Raw genomic sequence first — 22,045 nt, 5'->3', positions numbered from 1 at the left:
TAGAGCTCTTGTGCTGAAGACCGTGTACTCAGGAATCAGAGCTCACTGGGGTGAGGAAGAGAAGGAAAGGGGGAGGTTATTCTGCAGAATTGAAAACCAAATAATAAACCCTGTGGGAATGAGACCATGAGGTTCAACCTTGTTTTTTAAGGAAAAAAACTACAGTGGTTCTGAGTACTGGAATTCTTGGACCTCAGTGCTAATTTCAGTTTCCTCTAATTACAGAGAAGGCATCAAAAGACGCATATTTTTTAAATGGGAAACAAGAAACTGCTGTTAGTTACGTCTCTCTGAAAGTACTTCTGTGGATGCAGGACACTTGAGTGCCTGGTTTTGCTTTTTTGCTCTCCCTTTCCCATTCCAAGTAAAGCACTGCTCTAGCATTCCTATGTCTGATCTCCTTGTCTCATGAGGATTAGTCCTGTTGGCCAGAAAACAGCATTAACAGATCGCACATGTCTTAAATTTCATGTCACGTTAGTAGATTTACCTTAAAATTTTAAGTCCTAAATAGCTGCTATTTAAATAGAGCATTGGTCTCTTTTGTTGAGGATGTTTGCAATTTCCTGACATAAAATCCCTTGCCAGCAAGCAGCCAGTCAGAAAAGAAGCGTTCTGAACAGAAATCTTGCTTAGTACTAGTGCTTCAAGGCCAAAGCCTGAAAACAAACGAGGCTCTTCAGCAAGTGGCTTATGTTCTCAAACCCAAAAATGTTAGGACCCACCTACTCTGATGCAGGAATTTGCTGTGGTGGAGCTCCCTCCCCCCCCCCCCCCCCCCCATCATTATATTCCAAGTCTTTTATGGAAAACAAAAGGAGAGAATACATTAGCCGATAGAAAAACCAAAAGGTTTTTCAGTTTAAACCATTATTTGAAACAAAACCAAACCATGTGAAATGGACTCTTCTCCTGATGACTCCTCGGACAAAGGCAGCATTGACACACACCAAAATGCCAGGAGCAGAATTCATGCCATCTGAGTGCACTCTAATGCTAGATCCATAATCGCTTGTTCTGCTTGGCAGTTTTTACAAGCAGCCATTTGTTAGAAAAATAGACTTCATTAGTGATTTTTCAGCTCAGAGTGCCCTTGTACAGTATTCCTCTGACAGAACGTGCAGAAGCTGAGCTTCTCTCTCCTGGCTGTAGCACTTTGCATTTCGCAGGTGGTAACTTGACTGAATCGTGAAAACATCTAATTTTCACTTCTTGTTTGGTTGGTTTCACTTGGCATAACTTATTTGGGTTTTTTTTTTCCCTTGTAGGTTTGCATCCAGTGATGTTGCAACACAGTATGTTTCCTTTTCAGTTAAAACAAAAAAAAAAAAAAAAAAAAAAAAAAAAAAATACAAACATATATTTTATATTTTTTTAAACCCAGATTTCTCTTTCCCAGAATAGGTAAATTAATAGCGTTGTCTTATGCAAATGCCTAAACATTAGATGAGGTGGATTTCGGCATATGGGCCTAAACCACGGGAAATGTGTTCCACAGTATTGCTGGCATTGGAATGCTTTATGGAGCCAGGCTTTCCATAGAGACCTACTGTCCTTCCATGTTCACTGAGCTGATTTGAAGAACAGCCCTATGACACTTACTTTTAGTGATTATTTCTGAATAATAGGTGTTGGAGGCTAGACTTGCTGTTCAGGTGTGAGGCATTTTCTCTTCCACCTTATATTCAGCTTGTTGCTTCTCAGAGGTATGAGGACATGCTCTTGGTGAAAATTAGTGAGGTTACTTGGGAGCAGCATTGGGAATTTTAGTCACAGTGCTTAAGATACAAAGTTCTACAAAATGCGTATTACTGTTCACAGATCTGGCTTAAGATAGTGATGTAACTGTCAATTTTTAGATAAAGAATGGTACTTCTAAAATTTCTGATGTATTTATTAAAAATACATCTTTTAAGGGAGACAGGGATGTTATTAAGGGCTTTCTATGCCCTAGCTCATGTTACTTTTTCTTCTTAAATGGGTAAAAATGGGGTGGGGGAATTCTGTACTGCAGGCACAAATAAGTAACCTCAGTTTTGTGATTGTGATCCCCCCTACCCTTTTCCTGTTGTCAGGTCTTCTCAGTTGCACAGTATAAGGTCCTCAACAGAGATTAGGCCTTTTGGTTTTTGTTTTGTAGTGAGGGGAAAAAAATACCCCTATGCAAACATTTTAATTCTCTGTGACATATTAAACTAGAGAAATTGCATTATCCTGGCTGGTTGGTAGCAGCAAGCTGTTTTGCCACATTTATTTAGGTTGAACAGTCTTTCAGCAGCAAGAGATGAAAGCTTAGTGAGTTTATTTTATGCTGGAACATCTTGTATGTTCTTGCTTGATGCAAAGGAGAAATATTATAGGGACCTGCACTTACTTAAATAGCTCTTCTGAAAGTCTCAGAATGGTTTGTAAGTACTAAATTAAGTATGGTGCCGGCAGTTATATAATGTCCACATTTTACAAATGGGGGATAATCATAGTTCATGAAGGTTAGCTGCACGAGACCATGTAGCATCATTAATAGAGGTAGAAATAATGAGTCATAGCCCTGAGTTCCTTGTGCTTATCTTCTCTATTGTGGGTTTCAGGCCCTTCAGTCTGTGTTTGGCTATAAGAGCAGAGAGGTTATAAAGTACACACTGGTTAAGTAATTTCATTAACCCTGTTACCTCTGCTAGAGTTCTCGCTGTACTTATGATCTGTGCTCACAGGTCAATGCATTGATTGGAATTTTAAATTGAGTTGTATTGGGCCAAATTTCTTTCACATCAGATAATTCTGTGTTCCACAGTTTTATAAATATGATTAGGTAATGATATTCAGCATCAAATTGTTTTTATAAGAGGTGTTTGAATTTCAATTTCTGCATTTGTTCAATCACTTTTTAAGATCATGGCCTTTTTATATAGACAAGCTTTTATCGCAGCGTTGTAGGCAAGGTACTTAAGAATATCAAATCAGCTCAGAATGAACTATACCAACATGTTGGGTCATGCTTTTGACTTGGTTCCAGTCAACAGTATGCTTTATAGAAATGCTTTATGTACCACTTCACAGTCTGGGTCCTTGGTCAGCATTGCCCAACTGCTTGGCCTTGTCATCAGCATTTCGAGCCATCTGATTTGGAAATTGGAAAAGAACTGTGTGAAAATCATTTTCTTTTTAAGTAAGTTGCTACGCAGCACTACTAGTTAATTAATACATTTTGTCTTACCTGCATGGTCTCTTAGAAGCACTGTGTAGAAGTTAAGATACCGTACCAAACCTTTCTGTTTATCTATCTTGTTGTTACTTGATCATTCCCAATACTTCAGCGATAACATTAATAGAGCACTTCATATGCAAAACCCTTGGGGTAAAGATTTGCAAACTTCTGGTGTTTGTTGCCAAGTCTATGAAGTTTATTTCTTACAAAGCATTCTCACTCAGTGCTGGTAGTACCAGCCCACATCTGGGTCTGTACCAGTCGTTTACCATTTTATGCTGTAGGGCAACTTTCTAACATAATCAGACTTAAATTCTTCATTTGGTTTATTGTAAAGATTTACCTTTCACATGGCTTCTTGGTGTACCACTTGAAGGCACTCGCCTTTTCTAATATTAACACTTTCTGAGATGGACTTTCATGAAAGGTTAGGGTTATTATGCATTATTGATCTTATTTATTTAAAATAGACAGTGTGACCTGAAACACTTGCAGAGTTTGGTCAAGTTGGCTAAAAACTTCCTTATTGGAAGAAGGGTTGTATTACTGCCTGTAGTCATCATATTGACTGTAATGTTCTCTTAGTTTGTACTGTAACCTTCTTAGCAGATTAATCTGAAGTGTTTCGTTGTGTGATAGCACAACATAGGAAAATGTTATGCTAAAACATGATAGCATAACATGTGTGATAGCATAACATATTGGGGAATGATTAGTGCATCTACAGCACTTGCATATAACTATGTACAATTAAAAAGAAGTTTAGAGAATATAATTTTATGACAGGGTTGCTTGTGGTGGAGGTTGGGTTGTGCCGTGGTGTGGCAACAGTATATAGGGGGAGCTTGGAAAAGAAGTCCCCCTGTGTCTGCAGGGTCAGAGAGGTTGTTTTGGTACAGACAGATGCAGTCCTCTGGGAACAAGTAAAATGAATTCAGTGTAGGAAAAGATTCTTGAGGCTTCTCAAATGGGAAATGCATGGTGGATAGACGATGTCCCAAGAGTATCACTATTTCCAAACTAATATTGTGACTAAAGAGGATTTAATTTCCTTGAGGGTACCTCAACTTGCATCTGAAACATGACTGTTCCCCTGTCATGCTAGATATTCCTCAAATATGAATTTTTTATGTAATGCAACTTGAAACTAGATAATAGTAATAATCAGTTACAATATTTGTAGAAGCACTTTTTAGCCGTTTTGTACACCTTTTATGCTTGCCTCCGACAAATTACTTGCATGCAGTGTTTTCTTTGTTTCTGGTTTGGTGCTTAAGCCCTTAGTGTGAGACCTAGCTCTAGACCGTAAAACTCTCCTTCAGCAGCTTGCTTATGCTTGTGGCATTAACCGTTTCTGCAGGGGGTTGTGCTGTTTATTTACAAAATTCAATTTTCCAGTTACAAACAGAATATTATTAAGAGAGTCTTCTTTTTACCAATTAGGTCAAAGTCCTAAAATTTTAAGACCTAAACCACATGGTTTAGAGCGAACTGATTCACAAACCATAGGTGACTTTACTACAAGAAGAAAGGGTATGTACTTTAGCACTGTATGTATATGGAGCTTTATAAAAATAAGTAAAACAAAAATTAAGAAAACTGTTATTCTAGAATAACTTTAACTCTTGTATAGTCTTTTTACTTCTGTTATAATCTAAGATCGTGGATGCATTTTCCTTACCAAGCAAAAAAGTTTCCTATATAAGGAATTAAAGTCTTTCTGGCTTGAACAGCACACAGAAACGTTTCCTCGACATAAACATGGGTGTTCTGATGTTTTAAGTTGTAGCTGTTCATATTTTGGGTTTACTTTTGTCTCTTTATGTAGAAGCAAGTAGATATGACTTACCTGTAAGATGCTTGCAATAACTTTTATTAGGCAATAACCTGAAAACACAGTTTACTTGGGTCTCTTCTGTTGGATAAACACTGAAATAAACGAAAATATTGATCCTCTAAACATTTACTAATAGAGAGATTTATTTATGCATCTTAATGAGCATTATAATTAGCACCTTCAGTAAAGCCCATCAGACTAAGTTGGTGCCTTATATAGTCACAAGAAGTAGAGGAGATTACAAATAATGGTAAAAATCTCACAGATGTGTCACTGGTCATAACCTTTGGTTGCTAAAGCCCATTGCAACTGGATGAAATATTTCTCCTGTTCTCAGTGGGCTTTGGACAAAGTCCTGACTCTATTTCTTCTGGAGCAGTACCTTGCCTGCTGTTTATACCTGATAGGTAGTCTTAAGCCTTTACAGAGGACTTGAGCCAAGCTGATCATTTTTGTGTCACTCATGCTTTAATATCATCTTGCCTACGTCAAGTTCGGTTCTGCCACTCTTGTCTCATATGATACCTTATATCTTGAGATAGCTGATTTGTAGTTCTTCCGAGTCTGTGGTGACAGCTTTTTATGAGCAAGTGAGTTAAAGTGGCAGAATTACTGGAGTAGGCTTGATGTGCTTTGAGTGTGTAATTGTGACTTCTTAACAGAGAAAAGGAGAAAACTGTTAGGGGTAAGGACTGATACTTACCCAGAAAATTTGAATCAAGAGTCCTTATGTTCAATATATGATAACTGACTTTTTAATAAACTCAATCTTGAAGAGCGAATATAATGAAAGTATGAGTACAGTTCTGCTTTTTCCTTGTGAGACAACCACATTGATTAAGCAACTGATTTCTCTCAGTTCCTCATGTGGTCACTTCTGACAGCTCTTACTCCACATGAACTACATGCCTGACATTTGATCTTAGTAAATCTGCTGATGAAAATTGATGGGAGGGGCAAGGAGAGGAAGACGTGTTATTATACTGACATTGCATTTTATTGTCTGAAAACAGTTTTAGGGAGGATGAGGTTGAGATTCAAATTGTGACAGCAGTTTGACTGTGTGATTATTTTTTATTATTTTGATTTTTTTTCCCTCATAAGTAATTTTATACTCCCCCCCCCTCCCCCCCCACATTTAAGAGGGGTGAAACATACAAGCTGCAGGGGAGGGATAATGCATTTCTCACTAATACTCTATTTGTGGTTCTGTTCTGAAAATGGGATTGAAAAGTGGCACCTTTTCTAGAATAATGTGAGCTGTCATGAGTGGCACAGACACACTGCTCTTCTGCTCAGCTATTGATAAGTACTGAAGCATGCCAAGCACCTCTTGGAATTGAATCTTGGTGTTGCTTAATCTCTTACTTTTGCAAACTTAGTCTTAGCTGCAGATTTTGCCCACACTCTGAGCAGTGAAACCTCATCAGAAAGGGCACATGCATGCAGTGAGGGCAGAGATTGCATAATAATTGTCCGTGAGCCAAAAAAAGTACCTAGAGTTGGCTCTGCTTAAATAGTCCATCAACCCTATGTCAGTTCAACAAGTCATCATGGCAGAGTAAAGATAGAACATGATCCTGCCATTTTCAGAGTCTCTTTTCAAAACAGAATTACTATGTACAAGTATGTCTTGAAAAATTGTTAAATTGGGGTGGTGGTGGTGGTGGTTCTAATTGATATTGCTTTTCAGTACCTGGAAAGATTAAAAATGTAAGTTAATATGTCATGGCTTTCTGAGACCTGAACAGTGTCTCCTTTTGCTAAATAGCATTTATTATTTAAAATTAGTAATTTTTTTTTTTTTTTTTTGGGGGGGGGGTGGTTGGTTTGTTTGTATTTAGGCTTTGAAAAAGTTATTGAATGTAAGTTTTGTTTAGGAATGTTCTGTGGTTTAAGATTATCTGTTTCTTACGTAGCAAAACCAGCTCCACTAGAAATAAAACCTCTGCCTGAATGGGAAGAATTACAAGCCCCAGTTAGATCTCCCATCACCAGAAGCTTTGCACGAGAGTAAGTTTCTTGGCTTTTCCTCATTCAGAGTAATTGTTTTTGTAGACTAGAATATTAATAAATGTGTGTACATCTATTATATTTTTGGCCTGTGTAATACAAATTGAGGTTTCCTTTGGAAGTGTGTGTGTATATGTGTGTGTATCTATACATGCTCACATGCATTGAAACAAAGTGTGTCCATATGAATTTTTATTTTGTAATATTAAATATAAGGCGCTGTGTATAACCAAAGAATGTGACACTCTAGTAAACTTGAATGAAAATTTCAGCTCTAATATGCTTATTTTTGTTGTTTACCAGGAGGTTTAAGGTATTCAAGATGTATTGTTTGTAAAATAATTCCTGGTAATTAGCTCCTCCAGGTTTCCCATGTCTCCCAGACCGGATTCAGTTCATAGCACAACTTCCAGCAGTGACTCGCACGACAGTGAAGAGAATTATGTATCCATGAATCCAAATCAGTCCACTGAAGACCCAGTATGTAACATCTACATCTTAACTACTCTCTTCCTGTGCAGTCCTTACCTTTAAATCATGCAAACACAGATCCTTGCACTCAACATCACTCCCTTTCTACTTCTAGATCAAAATAATAATAAAATGTCTGTAGAAAAACTGTAGTTTTAGTAAGATTTCACTGAAGAAGAGCACAATAATATATAAAGGGAATGGTTAGTATACGTATCTATTGTACAAAGCAGTTCAATATGTGACTTTTTTCCTCTTCCTCTTCGTAATTGCTAGTCCTATGCCACCTGTTCAGAATTATGACATCAAGGGAAATAAACTGTCTCGGGATCTCTTAAGACATGCTTGAAAGCCTTTATTAAAAGGACATCTTCTAAGAAATGGGGAAGGAACAGAGGGAAAAAGGGTTTATATTTGTTGTTTACTTTCTATAAAAACTGAGCAATCCGTACTTTTATTAGGCTTCTTTCAGAAAAGAGGATAGAAGGGGTTTTTCTGTATTTAATATTTGTATTCCCCTTTAGGGGAGAATTTTCTGACAGTAGAATTTCAGATATTCAGTTTGCAGTGCAGTAAGTGAAGAAATAGTTAGGAAAAGTTAATGATGCATGCTGTCGTTTTTTGGTTGGGGGGGAAGGAGAGAGAGAGAGAACAACAAGCAATAATAGTATTTTAAATTGAGAGAGTAGCAGTAGATCTAGACCTAAACTAAAATGTGGTCCAGAAGACCCCTAAAGCACTGGAGGAAAAACTGTACTTGGGTTCAGCTTTTTGTTCAGTATAGTCCAATGCATTCACCACATTTTAAAGGCTTGGGTTGTTTTTAGGGAATACAGCAGCATTTCTCATCTTTAAAGCATTATGAAAGACCTTCTTTGGGGAGGGCCTGCCTAGCACCTCTTTTGTTCTGTTTGTTTGCTGCTGCCTTATATGGCGTGTGCTAGCCCATTTCACTACACCCTGGACTCTCCTCCTCTCACAGTGCTGCTTGCTTCCCCATCCCCTGCTGCTCTGGATACCCTCCCTGGTCTCCTCCAGTCTCCCTCCTCTACAGCTCACCATTGCTGCCTCTGGATACTGCCTTTTAGGGTCTCCCTGACCAACCCCCTCCTGCTGACTCCTCTGTGGCAGCTCTGGCTCAGTGCAAGCTCAGGACCTTGCAGAGCATCCTGGCTGGTGCTTTGTACGATGTCCAACCTGCCAGCAGTGCAGGCATGCTTTCAGGTGAAGTGTGCTTCGGCAGTGGGGAGCTGATGATGTAAAAACTTTAGACCCTCTCTTGCAAAGGGGCATTGGTAAGTAACTGGTAACGTCCCGTTTTACAGATGCAAGAAACATCCCGTTTGACCCAAAGGTTTAGAATCGCCTGTACCCACAGTTCTCCCTGCAGCAGAATCACAGTTCAAATTGGGGATTTCTCTTGATTCTTACAATGCCATTTCAGGGGGTTAACTTCAGTGCCAAGGTGGTATAATTAATATCACAGCTCAGATAACCTGTCATTAATATCTTCTGTTTGCTTGCACCGTTCATTCTTTAAGGTTCTATAGATTTCCTTTCCTTTTCATTTACGTATAAAGTTTCTGTTTTCTAACGCCTATGTTCTGCCTGCCTGATTTGTTTGAAATAACAGATTATTTTTTATTTAAAGAGTAATAGCTTTTTTTAGTTATGCTGTAAACTTCGATACAGAACCTGATTTTGTATGTTAAATATGCAGAAATTTGTTTAGAGAATTTGGGCAGCAAAAATGAACTTTGTCTCAGTTGTTTGTGTTTGTCCTTGTTACCATTTACTAGTAAATGAGTTGGACAATACAGGTCTAATGAATAACTTCAAATTAAAAATCCCAGCCCATTAAGCTTTAACCCATAAAATATTTTGTTTCCTAGAGAACCTGAACATTTCCAGATATCTCAAGTCCTTTGTTTTAAAATGTGCCAATTACATAGATGCTTTAGAAATTTTTACTCGTTCCAACTGCATCTTAGAATGGAGTCCATACTTTCGCATCTTTTTCTGTCATCAGCTTTGAAGCATCCTGTTTGAACATGTCATACTTCTGTTTTATTTAATAAAATCAGCAATATTCTGCTTTTTTATTCTGCTTTTTCTTTCAAGTTGCTGTCAGCCTTGCCCTTCTGTCTTCCCTTCTTCCTTCCTCTTCATTTTTTGCTGACTGCTGCCCTCTGTCTTCCTTTTTTTTCTTTATCTTTTAGAGAAGAGTCCTTCTATTGTACTGTTCCTATAACACCTGTTAAGAGGGAGGGATCAGGCTGGGAGAGGACAGAGGAGGTGAGGTTGTAAAAGTCTGGGCTAATTGAAATTTAGGTATATATAATGCAACTTCAGTTCAGGCAGCCCTACACAAAAATTCCAAAGCTTTAATCTTTTGGCCTTACCAATTGACAGATACTTCCCGATTTTCAGCTTAATCGTGATGCCTTTTGAATGAAATGTAAAGGCTTCATTCGACGTTTTGCCACTATTTAACAGCAGTTTAAGGAAATAAAAGAGTTTGTAATTAAGTAATGCGAAATTTGAGATGTAACAACTTCATTTAAAAAGAACAAAACACACTCCATTCTTATTTCATTATATCAAAGGGACATTATGTGGAAGGCACAGATTGGTTTGGTGGCAACTTTAAATTTGGGGGGTTGGTTTGGGGGTTTTTCCCCTCCTTTTGGCTTTCAATTCTGTCCCAGTTTTGGCTTAAAATATATCTCTTTGTTATACAATGTCAATGAAATTTGCATGGTTTAACTGACTGCAAGACCTCTCAGTCAGTTCTTTAACCTTTAATATTTTGGCAGTTTATAATAAGCTTATTTGATACTGTGGACCATTAGCATGTACATTTGTAGCTGATGTTATTTATATTATAATTTCAGAATTTGTTTGGAAGCAACAGTCTTGATGGAGGAAGTAGCCCTATGGTAAAACCTAAGGGAGATAAACAAGTAGAGTATTTAGATCTGGACCTAGATTCAGGAAAATCTACCCCACCTCGTAAGGTAAGCACATCTTCAACTCTTGCATTTCTGCTGTCAAGAGTTTAAATTTCTTCATAGGTAGTTGCTGGGAAGGAGGGAGCCTCCAGCAAGATCGTCTTAACTAGTTTGTCAAATAGTCAATCAGAGAGCCTGTGTTGGACCTTTTAGAGAAACATGTGCTTGTTCTACACCTGTGTGGGACATCTACTTGCTTTTTGTTGTTCATTTATTTTAACATATGTTTTTTGCTCTCTTGCCTTTACCAGAAAAAGAGCAGTGGTTCAGGCAGCAGCGTTGCAGATGAAAGAGTTGATTACGTTGTAGTCGACCAGCAGAAAACGCTAGCACTGAAGAGCACACGAGAAGCATGGACTGATGGGAGACAGTCTACAGAATCTGAAACACCTACGAAAAGTGTGAAATGAAAATACTACTTGTTCTTCAAAGAACAGAAAGGAATGAATTTTGAAGAATTACAGAACCACAGTGGCAGTGTTGTTCGACTGTACGGTACCTGATTCACTGGTGTGTGAATAGGTTCTTGACCGAATAGGATGGAAGCCAAAGGACACTTTGAATATATCAAAGGAATTTTAAGATCGTAAATTGGCTCTGTGGTCTCTGGAAAAATTGCAACTTGTAAATAACATGTAAAATAGTATCACTTAGTTTTTGGAAAACCTTTTGTTCTGTAGTTAACACATTTGTAGTATTACTATGTTTATGCACTTTTTCAGTTACAATGTTGGTTCAGGTATTCCCAGTTAGTGTACCTTAATGCCTAATTCATCTGGAGAATTATATTTTTTCCTTACACTACTATTCCTTGCATTTTTAGGTTAATTAAGCTACATGTAGATACAGAAATTAATATTTGAACTTCATTTTAACAACTTAAAATTGATTTTGCGGACATACTTTCACAATTGAATAATCTACTTGAAACGCCAAGAGATGACCTTTAGTTACATACTTGTTTATATTTAATACACACAAGATTATTGGAAGTCTGCAGGTTACCTTCCTAACAAAAATTGCTGTGAGTTAATAATAATGAACTGTACTGGGTTTAGACCTACAATCCTGGCTTATATGTTAGTTGTTAGCGGTGGAACTTCTATTGTATTTTATTAATGACAGTGTTCTGTGTTCAATAGGTGAAGATTCTGCAGGGTGGGATCTTACACTTTTAAAGACTGAATAATTAAATATCAAGTAAGCCTGCAAACCACTGATGGCATGCAGTAATATTGTGATCTCACACTTATTAACAAGAAATAACCTTTATATTATTTCCAGAAGGTAGAGTATATAAATCAGGTACGTACCAAGCACTGTTGTGCTAATACACTGATCAGGTTTAGACAATGAGCTTTAGTTTTGTACTATTTAGAAGTTCTAATGTCAGTTTTCAGTTCAAGATTAATGGGACAGTTTGACATTCACTGTTTGTAGTACTAGCAAAATACTGTGATTTTGAATTAGACATTAATTCAAATGGAAATACTACGTTTTGACACCATAGTGCCCTTCTTATGATCTCTATTTTACTTTAATCTCCTGCTTGGCCTTATATTTAAATCCCTATGCAACTGATATTTTATATCTCTGTTTTTAAAATTAGATAATATACTTAAATGATCCCCTTGTAAACCACTTGTTCCTCTTTCCTGGTACAGGATTTTAAGCTCTGTATACTGTGATCCTTTATTTTACTATGCCAGTTCCAAATAATAATCTGCCTTGGTTTAGAAACATTTGTTTGTTATTTGGAAGAAGACAGAGTTCTTCGAATACGTGAATGAGTTAGGTCTAGATAGAAAACTTACTAACACTATTTTTCGGGGTTTTTTTGGTTTTTTTGTTTTTGTTTTTCACACAAACACCCTCAAGTGAGTGGTTGGTTTTATTTTCCTGCCCAATTGTTTTATTTTGTCCAGATGATTTAAAAGTTGAGCATAGAGCTGTGTTGTTTTCTGGCATGTTGGCCTTTAGTACTGTGCCTAATCTACCACTAGTTGTTTCTCTCCCCTCACAGCCACAATCTACAGTATGTAAATTATCTTATTCTTAACAAAGGTTCTTTCTAAATTAGTAATATTTTGATGCTTTGAATGTTCATTTTAAAAAAGAAACTAAACACAATGCATTTTGAGGTGAATTTTAAATAAATCAAGTTGTTCAGTTTTGATGTGTAAACTCTGTCCTGTGAAACACAAACCGATGTTAATGTGTTTATGAAGGTGCCTGGACACCAACCACACTTTTCAAAATTGTAGATTACCTCTTAGTACCTCTCAAAAAAATGTACAGCTGTGTTCCTAATGAAAGTCTGATTTAAAACCCTGCACTGGACAGCTAAATAATCTGAATTCCCAGTCTTCTGGGAGCCAGAAGAAGTGATGGGAGCCAGCGGACCTTGATGGCTCAATCAACAGTAGCTCAAATCCGTAAAGCTTCTGGAGTTGTAGCTCAACTCTGCTTTGACGGTCTTCCTGTCCAATAATGAACTCTTCTTCAGTGATGCTACCATTGAAGCACCCATAGGCATGGTGAGTAGTAGTAACTAATGTCATGATAGTTCTGTTTTAGGACACTGGCTTTATGCATGTTATCAGTGCAATGACAGCAGTGCCCTCCACTGCAGAGATGCCTGTAATTCATTAGCAGATGTGGTTAGATAATCACTTTGCTGTTTATCCTACATAAATGCTTTGGTGCTTGCCATTGAGAAGAAGCATCCATACTGTGGACTTCCATGCTCATGTGTGCACCCATGGAGTAGAATTATCTTGGAATATTTCAAACTCGTGTTTCTTTACTCTCTCAATAGATGGGACAGTTTGAGGGAGAAGGTTTGGAAGGGCTGCTCATCTTTTACCTATCCCTGACCCATCTGTCTTTGAAGCTTCTACAAACTACACAATTATGTATTGTTTTATAAACTCTTTGGGTTTTTGTAATTGAGCAGTGATGCTTTCATTTAGTTATCTATACTATTTTTTTCAGATGATGTAAGCATCTCTGATAGTGAAGTAAAAATGCCTAAAAGAACTGGATTCCTAGGCTGGCCTTCCTTGAACTAGTGATACAAGGTGGTTTTGCTTCGAGTTTGCTGATATCAGTCCTAGCTTTACAGATTACACTTGCTTTTTCTTCACTTTAAATTTGGCAGTATTTACAATGTTAATTGTTATTATGATTGAGAATCCATTCCTAATTTCTAGGCTTTTTTTTTTCCTTCCTTTTGTTAAGGAAAACAACCAGAGTTTTTTTGACCTGGATGGACAGTATAATGCTTTCTAAGCAATAGTCTAAAATTTCTCTTTAATTAGATTTCTAAGCAATTTTCTCTCCCTAATTCCACTAATTAATTTTCTTTACTTACATGTTGTCCAAAGTATGTTCAGAATCAGGGCCATCATACTAGCTCTGTGTGATAGATCTCATTTTCACCTATAAGATGGAGTGGGGCTTCATGCTCACAAGACTGTCTGAGTTTTTGGATAGTCTTGAGGATGTGAATATGAAATTGGAAAGGTGAATCCTGAAATTGTAGGTGGCAGAAAGCAAGCTAGCTTACTGATAGTCCTGTGTAACTTTCAGTTACTTCCTTTGTGCGGACACTGTGGTTGATGGTGGGATGGGTGCTGGTAGAAACTCCAGTAGATACCGGGGCAGGAGTGGTTTGCGAGCATTGTTTGTCAAGTGTCCTTTTTCAAACAGGTAAGTTCTTTCTTGTTTCGCTAAGACAGTGTGTTGCCACTTGTGGATATAGTTTTCATTGCTCTGTGTGTCATAAACAAGTAATTTTAAACTGCAGATATGTGTGTGTAATAGGTCTTTTACAAATACACAAAATCTTGATCACAAAAATCAAAAGAAAAACTTAGTTCCTTGTGCACTAAGATCGACTCTAAAGATGGTTTGGTATTACTTCATGCCTTCATTACTTCATTGGAATAACATGTTATCTGGTAACTACTAATGGCCACACTTTCACACACTGTAGTCTCATGAAGTGCAGGTGCAAACACAGCTGTTCTGTTCTGCTAAGGGTTTGTAAAGTGCCACTGGAAAGGATGAAGAGATAAAAATGTTATCGTTAGTCTTTTTTACTTCACTGACATTTGTAATGAGGTAAAAAAGAAATTAACAATCCGTCCACATATGGCAGTTGTGACATAGTGCCACACATAGGGCGTACAGACCAATTACAGTCTTGCTGTTTTAATTAAGTTACTTAGAATACATTGCTCTGTGTAGCTAAATAGGGAGTGATGGGCTGCTCTTATAGCTTTCACATTGCACTGTGAGCGAAGCAAGATTTTTATCACAATGAAATTTTGGCTTACTGACTGCAGCAAGCAATCTATAGATATAGTTGTCTTGCAAAACTACTTTGTAAACTTAGCAGCCCTGGACACACCTTGCATTCCCTCCTTTACTATAGAGCTTTATGTCGTGAAAAGCCAAAGGATATTTATTTATTCAAGGAAAAGGTGATGGCATACAATATCGGTGTGCAATTTTAGAAAGTAATAACATCCCTTAATCTGTTCGCGTATTTTATACTTGTAGCTCTTAAGTTGAGCACTATCCACAAGTGAACTTGAGTTTGGAGGCTATCCTCTTTATTACTTGCAGCTGCTTTTGTTTGTCCAGCAATTAGTGTAATCAATGTTCCACAAAAACCAAATACCAAGTTGTGAGGGGTTTGACTGGCTTTTTGTTCTGTCTGAACATGTGTGGGTCTCAAGCTCAGGAGGTACAGATAGAGACAGCAGAGAAAAGCTGCTTGACATGTATATGAACAATGTCTTTGACACTGAAAGTTTCCTAGTGTATGTTTATGGTTCTTGATGTTAATTTTCAGTAACAAAAGTGGGAGAATAGCAGGTACTGCGTGCACGACTAGTTGAAAGGCTTTTCCCATCTTGTTAGATAAACAGAGAGACTATTCTGATGCCAATGGTTTTCTTTTTAAATGGTCTTTAAAATTCCCATGTTTTATTTGAAAGGGACAATCTTTGTTTGCTTCAACACTTTTGTAAGAAATAAATCAGCTGAAGTGTATAGTTGTGTAATCTGCAGTGTACACAACACACAACTTCAGAAGCACTAAACATTTTGGTAAATGCAAAATAAGTACCTTGCTGCAATGCCAAATTTAGTAAGCCAGTAGAATTATTTTCCAGTTTCTAAACCACAAGGCATGGGCCACTGCTGTTTACTTCTGTGTTGAAGAACAAAAAGTAAATGTTAGAAAAACATACTAATTTTGAAATGTTTTCATTTACTATGGTAAAATAGAATAGGAAAAAAACCCCATACAGTTTAGAATAGAAAATACCAAGTTGAAATGGAGCCTCAAAATTTTCTTGCAGTTACAAGGTCAGCATTTGCAGTAATCATCATGATTCACTTTTGAAGATTCTTACAGGATCCATCGTTGTTGCCAAGCCTCGTCCTGGTAGGTCTTATCTGCAATGAAACAATAAGAAAATGTCTCGCATCAATTTTCAGAAAGGCTAATCCTACTATTATGAGTTTATTAAATGCTGTTTGAGGTTCTCTTTGGATGGTGCTAGGTGCTAGTGTGTGTATGTGGGGCTTGCACAGGGTACCAAAACTTGATTGCACTTTGGGAGGGGGTGTGGAAATCCAGTCTTCTGAAGATACTTAAAAGGTGCAGTACAAAGTGGAACCAGAACAGACTGAAAACTTTTAGCATGAAATAAAATGCTTTTGATTTGGAAAAATAAAAGGCTTGCAGTAGGGCATCTCAATATTTTATTCACGTTTAGCTGTAGACATTGCAGGATTGTTGAGCTGTTCTTGACCTAGCTGTAGCTACCTAGTGACTACCTGTATAATCTAACAGTGCTACTAACTAGATGCCCGAGGAACAATACTTAAAGCTTACAGGTAAAGTACAGATTTCTATTCTAAAACCCTACTTACAAAAAATATGTTGGTATCTGGAAAGCTGGTCATTGATACTGAACGTGAGCAAATAACAACAGGGCGGCTGAAAGTTGTCTTTACTACGTTTTTAATGAGGTGGCCAGAATAAGAGAAAAGTACAGTTATGCCTTATTTTTCCTGAATTCCTACCAGACTTTAAATTTTATAAGATTTCATATTTTTATGCTTTTTTCAGGGAATATACTTTAAAGGAAGGAATCACTACTTGTTGCTCTGCACTTGTGCTGTGGAATTACTTGTAAGCAGTGCAGGCTTATTGAATTGTTTGTTTAGGATTCCCCCACCCCCTTACCCCCCGTTATATGTTAGTGGTGAAGGATGCTGGCCTCGAAGCTTTGAAGACGCCTCAGACAAGCCTGCTGGAGTACCTCAATCTGTATTTAGAGTTAGTTGCATTAAAATGGTGATTCAACCCTCTGCTGAGTTTGATTTCATAATAATACATATAAATAATAATGTGCATATTTAGTTATTTTTTTTTTTACTTAATCATAGTTGAGACCAGAATGTTGAAACAAATGTTGTTCAGAGTTAGGCTCCATAATCTCTGGCCAGGCATGGGGCAGCATTTTTGAAAGGCGTTCAGTGTAACAGGGTTGTAAGTTCCCCAAGCATGCAAATCCATCATCTGATCCGAGGAGCAGACTTTAATATTCAAGGCACTGGTGTATCCCGTTTAAGTAAGCAAAAGTTCCAAGAACTTTTTCAAAATATCTCATTTCTACTCAGGTATGTAAATATAAGTTTAGGATCTAAATTCTAACAATACTGTTTTGTGTTTTAACAATTTTTTTTCCTGCATAAATGAAAGAAGCGACAATCCCAAAGACATGTTTACCATTAGCTCTGTTCACTGACAGGTTAATGTGAGGGAGCAAGGAATAGACTTGGCCCTTAGAGAGCTTCTTTTAAAAATAAGAAAAAAAGGAGCCAACGAGGCCCAGGTTTTAGCCTCTGATGTGCCTTGCAGTGAGCTCACTTCCCCTTGTACACCACGGAGTGCAGCTACCCCTGATTTCAGTGCTCAGCTTAGAAGTGAGGACAGAAATTCTGTGGCCAGTGTCAGAGGTGCCAACAAGCTCTGGAAAAACGCTGTGCTTAAAAGTTAGCTGGTGAGCCAGCCATTCAAGCTGCCCTGGGATACAGTCCTCTCAGAAGTCTTTGGCAAGAAGGTGAACAGGTGCTGGTTTATGGTTAGGCCTGGTCTTCAACATGTTTTTGTGGAAGCTTATTCTGGACCTCCTTTTGTGATAGTGCCCCTTGTGGGATGTGACTGGGCACACGGATTCATTAGCAGTTTCAACCTTTTTTTGTCAAGGTGTACCTGTACAACTTGCACTAAACTTGTACAAGTTCAGCGATAAATTTCCATTTGATCTAAAATCTTTCTTGAGGTTCTTTTTTAGTAGGTGCATTGTGTAGAAAGATGGAAACTCTAAATGAAGCAAGCAGTTGCAGTTCTGTAAATTGGGATGAAATTCTGATAAAACATAAAATAACCCATTAGCCCTTAAAAAAAGAGAGAGAGAACTTGATTTCAACTGTGCAACTGTGTATCTTTATTTAGTATTTTCTATTTATAAGACTGACATTCTTCAGGTGAACCACAACCGTGCAGACCTTTTCCGTTTCCTTCAGAAAGCATCCCTTCCTATGAGTTCTGTTGGCTGGGGATTTCTGCTCAGGGCTGCTGAAATAACTGCCTAGCTGACTCCCTTTTGGTCAGGCGCTTCTCTAAAACTATCGGTTCTGGGCACACAATCTCAGATTTTTCTCTTCTCTTAGTTTTTATTTCCCCTGCATCAAACGATATGAATGCTCTTATTTTTTCCCTAAGACATTTAGCTCTTTAGTGAAGTATTACTTTGATTTCCTGGGTCTTTCTAGCATTTTTCCCCTCAGATATTCTGTTTAATTAAAGGAGGTTTGAAAACTAATTTGTAATAGCTGCTCTGTTTTTTATAAGTGAGCAGGAGTTTTCTTAACATACCAAATAATCTCTGTTATTCAGAGAAATCACTAATGCAGAAAGGAATGCAGATGATGTGTACAAACTAGTAACTCAAGTGAATATACCCTACTACAAAATGTGTATTCATGTCTAATACCAAGGACTTGGAAAAATGTGTGGCACAAAGCAAGCAGAGTCTACAACACTCAAGAATACACACTTTTTGCAACAAAAACTGTATTGGAAGCCCCTGTATGTCCTATGTATTCTGATATACAGAATACAGATACAGAAAAGTAGGGGGGAGATATGGCATTTTTTCATAGCAAAAAAAAAAAAACCACAACATATTACTGCATTTTGGTTGAGCCTTTCAGTCACAGCAGCACGCAAATAAAACCTAAAAGCATTTTATTTATTCTGGGTTTCTTCTCTGAGAGTGCCACTTGTTACAGAATCTCCATTCTTCGAGGTTTTCTATAACAAGTATCAGCAGTTGACACCATATGGGGTACATTTTTTGCATGGGTAGATTTTATTGACCAAAAGGCTTGTTTTAAACTGGGCACAAGCAGAGTCTGACATGCTATCTAGATGTGTTGACGTTACCAAATGTTCACGGGTTTGTGGTTGTGCAAAAATTGGAAGATTTTTGGTCTTTGCACGCCACTACTTTTGTGGACTGCTTTTTGAAGATAGACCTAAAACATGGTAGGCTTACAAATATTCATTACAGTTTGTTAAAACACTACAGGTGCTGTTTGTTTTGTATGGAATGTTAACTTTGCTAGGATGGTTACACTGTAATCTGAACAATGACATCTTCACAGTACTCAACATTTCAAGAGCACATGGATAGAAATTTATACACTTACATGTGGTAAACTCTAAAACATTGTTTCCATGCATTAACAAATCTACTGAAATTAATGTGTTGTATCTTTTGCATGTGTTGATTTTTTGGGGGGGCTTTTGTTTCTTTTTATAGTGAAAATCAATGATTATCAATTATGATGAAGCTCTATCTTTGCTGATGGGCAGAGACATTTATTTTTTTTTTAACCAGACATAGCATGATTTTGATGGCTGATTTGACTGTGTGTGTATATGACACCTGTTGCCTGCACTACCATTAATCTGAGACTGGAAGAAAAATGATGGTGACAGAAAAGAGATGGCTTTAAAGTAGGCCTGATGATGTTTCCCTTTGCATGGGGTAGTCCAGCTCAATGTCGGTGTTGCGAGGGGCTAACAGAAAAACTGTCAGTATCTAATCTCACTTTTGTAGTATTTTACTCATGTGTTTTAAGCTAAACTTTAAAAAACAACAACACACCACCAGATCTGCATGCAAACCAGGCTCTCTCCCCTCTCCTACCTTCTTGAGTCCAAATGACTGCCATATGTCTAATGATGTGACCACAAACAACTCTGCTTCATTCCTTCCATTTCCCAAACTTTGGGAAGATTTATAGCGTTGATACATGTGCACTAATGCCTATTAGTGTGATTGCTGCACAACTAGTAGTATCATTTAGAGTTGCTCTTACTTGTGGTGTTCCAATTTCTTGTTTAACAAGAAGTCATCTAAAGAATATTAATTGAAGTTATGATTACACAAGTGAGCAACAAAATTGAAAGACGTGTTGCCTGAGAGATTTGACAAAACTCTGTAATTAAACTGTTCTTTACTAACTTCATAAGCATGTTAATAATTAGTTGTCTCTACAGTTTAGTACTGGCTGAGGATTTTTTGCCTTACTGTGTATTTGACCATATGTCATTGTTCAGCACATTAGTTAACCCCTGTCATGAGCTGCTTTATGCCTCTGGTTGCTTTTAATTTAAGGTCTCCACATTCGTGCTCTGTATGGACTGTTATGGTTTTGTGTGTTCATGAGCATCTTCATGTTAACTTGGAAGTCCTCATTCCTGTTTTGGCTGGGGCTTCTTATTTGGTTTTGGGGATTTGTTTGTTTGTTGGGGGGCTGGTTTGTTATTTCTTAGTTTTGGGGGTTTGGTTTTTCCTTGCATAGTCCTCTGCTCTGCTGTCAGGACTCAGAAATTTATAACCTTTAGTCTCCACTTTTGGCAAATTTTTTTTTTTTTACTATTATTATTATGCCTGCCCCTGTCATTGCTAGAAGTATAACAGTTTGCTTTATTTTTGCCTCTAGTTGAGCCTTTTCCTCTGAGCATGATGGAGATTTTGGCAACTTTCTGTTGTTTCTTAGCGTGGTTCTCTTCGCTTGGCAATAGCTTGTCCAAAACTCTGATGTAGGTGTTGACTCCTAGTGATGCTGCTCTCTTGCAGTGATATAGGGTCCATGGCAACTTCGAGTGAGCAATTGTGCTGGTTGTGGCTGGGATAAAGCTAGTTTTCTTCACAGCAGCTGGTATGGAGCTGTTTTGGGTGTGTGCTGGAAAGCGTTGGTAACATAGGGATGTTTTTGTTACTGCTGAGCAGTGCTTATACAGAGTCAAGACCTTTGCTGCCTCTCAAACCACCCCACCAGCGAGGAGGCTGGGAGTGCATGAAAAAGTTGGGAGGGAACGCAGTCGGGACAGCTGACCCCAACTGACCAAAGGGATATTTCAGACCATCTAGCATCATGCTCACCATATGAACAAGGGGGAAAGGTGGCCAAGGATCAGTGAGATTTGCATGGAGGTGGTGCTTTTCTCCCTTTTTCCCTTACTAACTTGTCTCACCTTCTCCACCAAGCCATATCTTACATGGTGACTTTAGTCTGATTATAAAAGATGATGTTGAAGGTGCTGAATCATCCTCACCTCTCTTCCAAAATTCCTGACTCCTTCCCAAGGAACTTGACCCCAATTTTCTTCACCAGTGATCTCCCACGTGTGGTTTTGTTTGAGTGAGGGGAGACAAGAGTGCAAAATGGGGGTGTGTGTGTAGCTTGCTTCCCACCTTCACCTACATTCCACACCACACACACAGCACTGCATCATCTGAAGCAACTCCAGAAGAGGAGAAGGGGGCAGAAGCTGAGGCAGAGCAGATTAAAACTGGACACAAGACTATGCTGGAATAGTATAGGCGGCTAAATTAGTACAATTTAGTATAATTTGTTGCTGCATATCTTTAAAAGTTAAAGCTGTCTCCCTGAATACAGAGAAGAGCCTTCAACAAAGCTCAGGGACTGGGTTTTCATGCGTGATAAGAGATTGAAACAAGCAGTGGGAAAATATGTCAGTAAATTTGTTACTAGTTGAGAAATCCTATTCTAGGAAAATTGAGATTTTTCTGGGAAGTTACTCTTCTGAGTAGTTCTGGCAGAAATGAAGTGACACAATCTTTTGGAAATGTCAAAGCTAATAATTTTAATTTCAAAGAAATTTTAAAGGATGCCTGTGCTAAAAAAAAAACACTAATGGAATGAAGAGTTGTAATAAGCATCATGGGAGATGTATCTTAACTGTGCCTTCATGGTTACAATAGTTTATCAGGGTGCTGGAGATGGAGCTTCCCAAACCTGTGGAGTATACTCACTGGGTGCATCTACATTAATACCACTTGTGAATGTAGACATACCTAGAAATGTTAACGTGCTGTGGTACTT

At 37.9% G+C, this 22,045-nt stretch overlaps 1 protein-coding gene across 7 annotated transcripts in view; it reads left to right on the top strand.

The window, feature by feature from the left end:
* The window catches only part of GAB1 (GRB2 associated binding protein 1), a 104,604-nt gene extending 87,341 nt beyond the window's left edge, over positions 1–17,263 (top strand). For 2 of the 7 annotated variants that reach the window (XM_030492265.1, XM_030492260.1), the window contains exons 7-11: positions 4,649–4,738; positions 6,962–7,055; positions 7,412–7,535; positions 10,421–10,543; positions 10,789–17,263. In XM_030492265.1, coding sequence (XP_030348125.1) covers positions 4,649–4,738; positions 6,962–7,055; positions 7,412–7,535; positions 10,421–10,543; positions 10,789–10,947 — 590 coding nt within the window. In that variant the 3' untranslated portion in view covers positions 10,948–17,263. Of the gene's footprint in view, positions 1–4,648; positions 4,739–6,961; positions 7,056–7,358; positions 7,536–9,745; positions 9,822–10,420; positions 10,544–10,788 lie in introns of those variants that run through there. The other 5 variants (XR_003992276.1, XM_030492263.1, XM_030492266.1 and 2 more) reach the window with 5 other exon arrangements.
* The last annotated feature ends 4,782 nt before the right edge of the window (positions 17,264–22,045 follow it).

The sequence above is a fragment of the Strigops habroptila genome, chromosome 7 (assembly GCF_004027225.2).
Source record: "Strigops habroptila isolate Jane chromosome 7, bStrHab1.2.pri, whole genome shotgun sequence".
In the NCBI taxonomy this organism is placed as follows: Eukaryota; Metazoa; Chordata; class Aves; order Psittaciformes; family Psittacidae; genus Strigops; species Strigops habroptila.
Note: the sequence above shows the minus strand (reverse complement) of the source record. Positions and strands in the feature narration are given on the sequence as shown.